The 1,888-nt window shown below is 28.2% G+C and overlaps 1 protein-coding gene across 2 annotated transcripts in view; it reads right to left on the bottom strand.

Annotated features, from left to right (window-relative positions):
- LOC143918053 (kelch-like protein 24) overlaps positions 1 to 253 on the bottom strand; it is a 2,600-nt gene extending 2,347 nt beyond the window's left edge. Inside the window, exons 1-2 of one of the 2 annotated variants that reach the window (XM_077439720.1) lie at positions 230 to 253; positions 27 to 168 (exon numbers count right to left, since the gene is read on the bottom strand). In XM_077439720.1, coding sequence (XP_077295846.1) covers positions 27 to 139 — 113 coding nt within the window. In that variant the 5' untranslated portion in view covers positions 140 to 168; positions 230 to 253. Of the gene's footprint in view, positions 1 to 26; positions 184 to 229 lie in introns of those variants that run through there. The other variant, XM_077439718.1, reaches the window with a different exon arrangement.
- Positions 254 to 1,888: the final 1,635 nt, after the last annotated feature.

Genomic DNA, 1,888 nt, shown 5'->3' with positions numbered 1-1,888 from the left:
ATAATTTTGGATTCGAATTAAAATACTTTCGGCCTCGAACAGTAAAATTGGTGTCGCATTTCTTATCTTGTTGCATGGCCTCATACAAATACTTCACCCGTTTTGCAGCAAAATTGGACATCGCCTTCACTACGAACATCTTGTTTTTGATTTTCTCTTAGATTCTTCCTGAAAAACAAAGTTGAAAATTAGACAATATAAGTGCTGAGCATTATAAAGTTAGACTTACCAATTGGAAAGAATAGCAGCGAATGATGTGGAGCACTATCGTTCTGCGGTTTTATCACGATAGATAAGGATATCTTAACCCTGATGTTGCATTAAAACGTACATATATTAATTATTTACGTATACTAATTTGCATAATTTGAATTTAATTATTATTTTTTGTTTATAAATATAATCTAGGTTATTAATGTTATTATTATTTTAATCTCTAATTTTTTTCTTTTTTCTCTTACCTATGTATATGTGAAAATTGTAAAATGGTTTATTTTGTAATAATTATATTTTGTTATCATTTATAATCAATAAGACTGTAAATTTTCCAAACAAAGTAACGTTTAGTTATTTTGTTTATTTATTTATTCTCAATCATTTAGAAGATCGAATTTATCATTGAGAGGATCGCTAAAATGAACAATCTAAGCAAAGATATTTTGTCTGGATTGGTATTGGGATTTCGATTTCACATCTTTTGCAGGAATAAAAACAGTTTTACGAGTTTTTTAAAACGAATTTAGGGTTAAAGGACTAGCGCTAGATTGCTCACACGGATATGACATTATACCACAGAAAAACATGTTTTTACAATAATAATGAAAAACCGCATGGAAATAACCACTCATCCAATATAAAAATAATCGTCTTCTCACAGATAACACACATTTTGAAATTAAAAATAAGATCATCGATAATAGAATTCGACAAACTACTCAAATCCGCCATGCATATTTTGCACTCGAAAGGAAAATAAAATCTAAAGTAAGCAATTAATAACAATTGATTAATAACCGAAAAATGTATTTTCTTCAAGATAATTTCAATGATAGTGGAAAAACCGCACAAAAAAACAACTGATTATTGAAAATAGCATCAGAATTCTTGCTACTGGTTTTAACTCTTATCTATAATATTATATTATATACTAAATGCATTGCTCGAATGCTGACTCGTTTTATTTTCGTTTATAAACACGAAAATTTGAACTCAAAATTTGAAAATTTGAACATGTAGCATATTTTAACTATAATAAAAGAGAGCAATTATAGATTTCCATCAAAATATAAATTTGTATTGATATTTTGTTTTCGAAATCATTTTTTCTTAAGTTAAAAGAGTATTCTTATACACATTCCAATACTCATTATTTTATATAAAAAAACGAGCCCCTTATCTTTTGCTATATGGAAATAAAAATAATACCAATACCACTCAATAACTAAAATATCAATTACACTATAATAAGGCTCACGAAGACCTTGAAGATTATAATTGAAATCAGCCCGACTGACGTAGACAAAATAAATGCACATGTGGAAGGCTCAAGTGATCAAATCAATTCTAAATGTTTTTTTATACAATAGATTCGCAAGTGTGCTATTTAAAAAACAATAAAAATATACCTAATGTTTCATTTCAATATACTAATTCTAAGCATTTCAATCGTTACACCTTGAATGAAAAGCTTTTGTAATTCACAACAAGATACCTGTGAACACTCTAGGGAGGTTATTAATAATAATTGTAAATAGTAAGGGGCCTAAAGTGGACCCCTGAGTTACACCAGATCGAGTAAAAAATGAGGGAGATTCATAAATACCATATCTAACAAATTGCTTTCTATCACTAAGACAAGAAGCAAATAGTTTCAGAAGACGTGGAGAAA

Source organism: Arctopsyche grandis, chromosome 10 (genome assembly GCF_051622035.1).
Source record: "Arctopsyche grandis isolate Sample6627 chromosome 10, ASM5162203v2, whole genome shotgun sequence".
NCBI lineage: Eukaryota > Metazoa > Arthropoda > Insecta > Trichoptera > Hydropsychidae > Arctopsyche > Arctopsyche grandis.
Note: the sequence above shows the minus strand (reverse complement) of the source record. Positions and strands in the feature narration are given on the sequence as shown.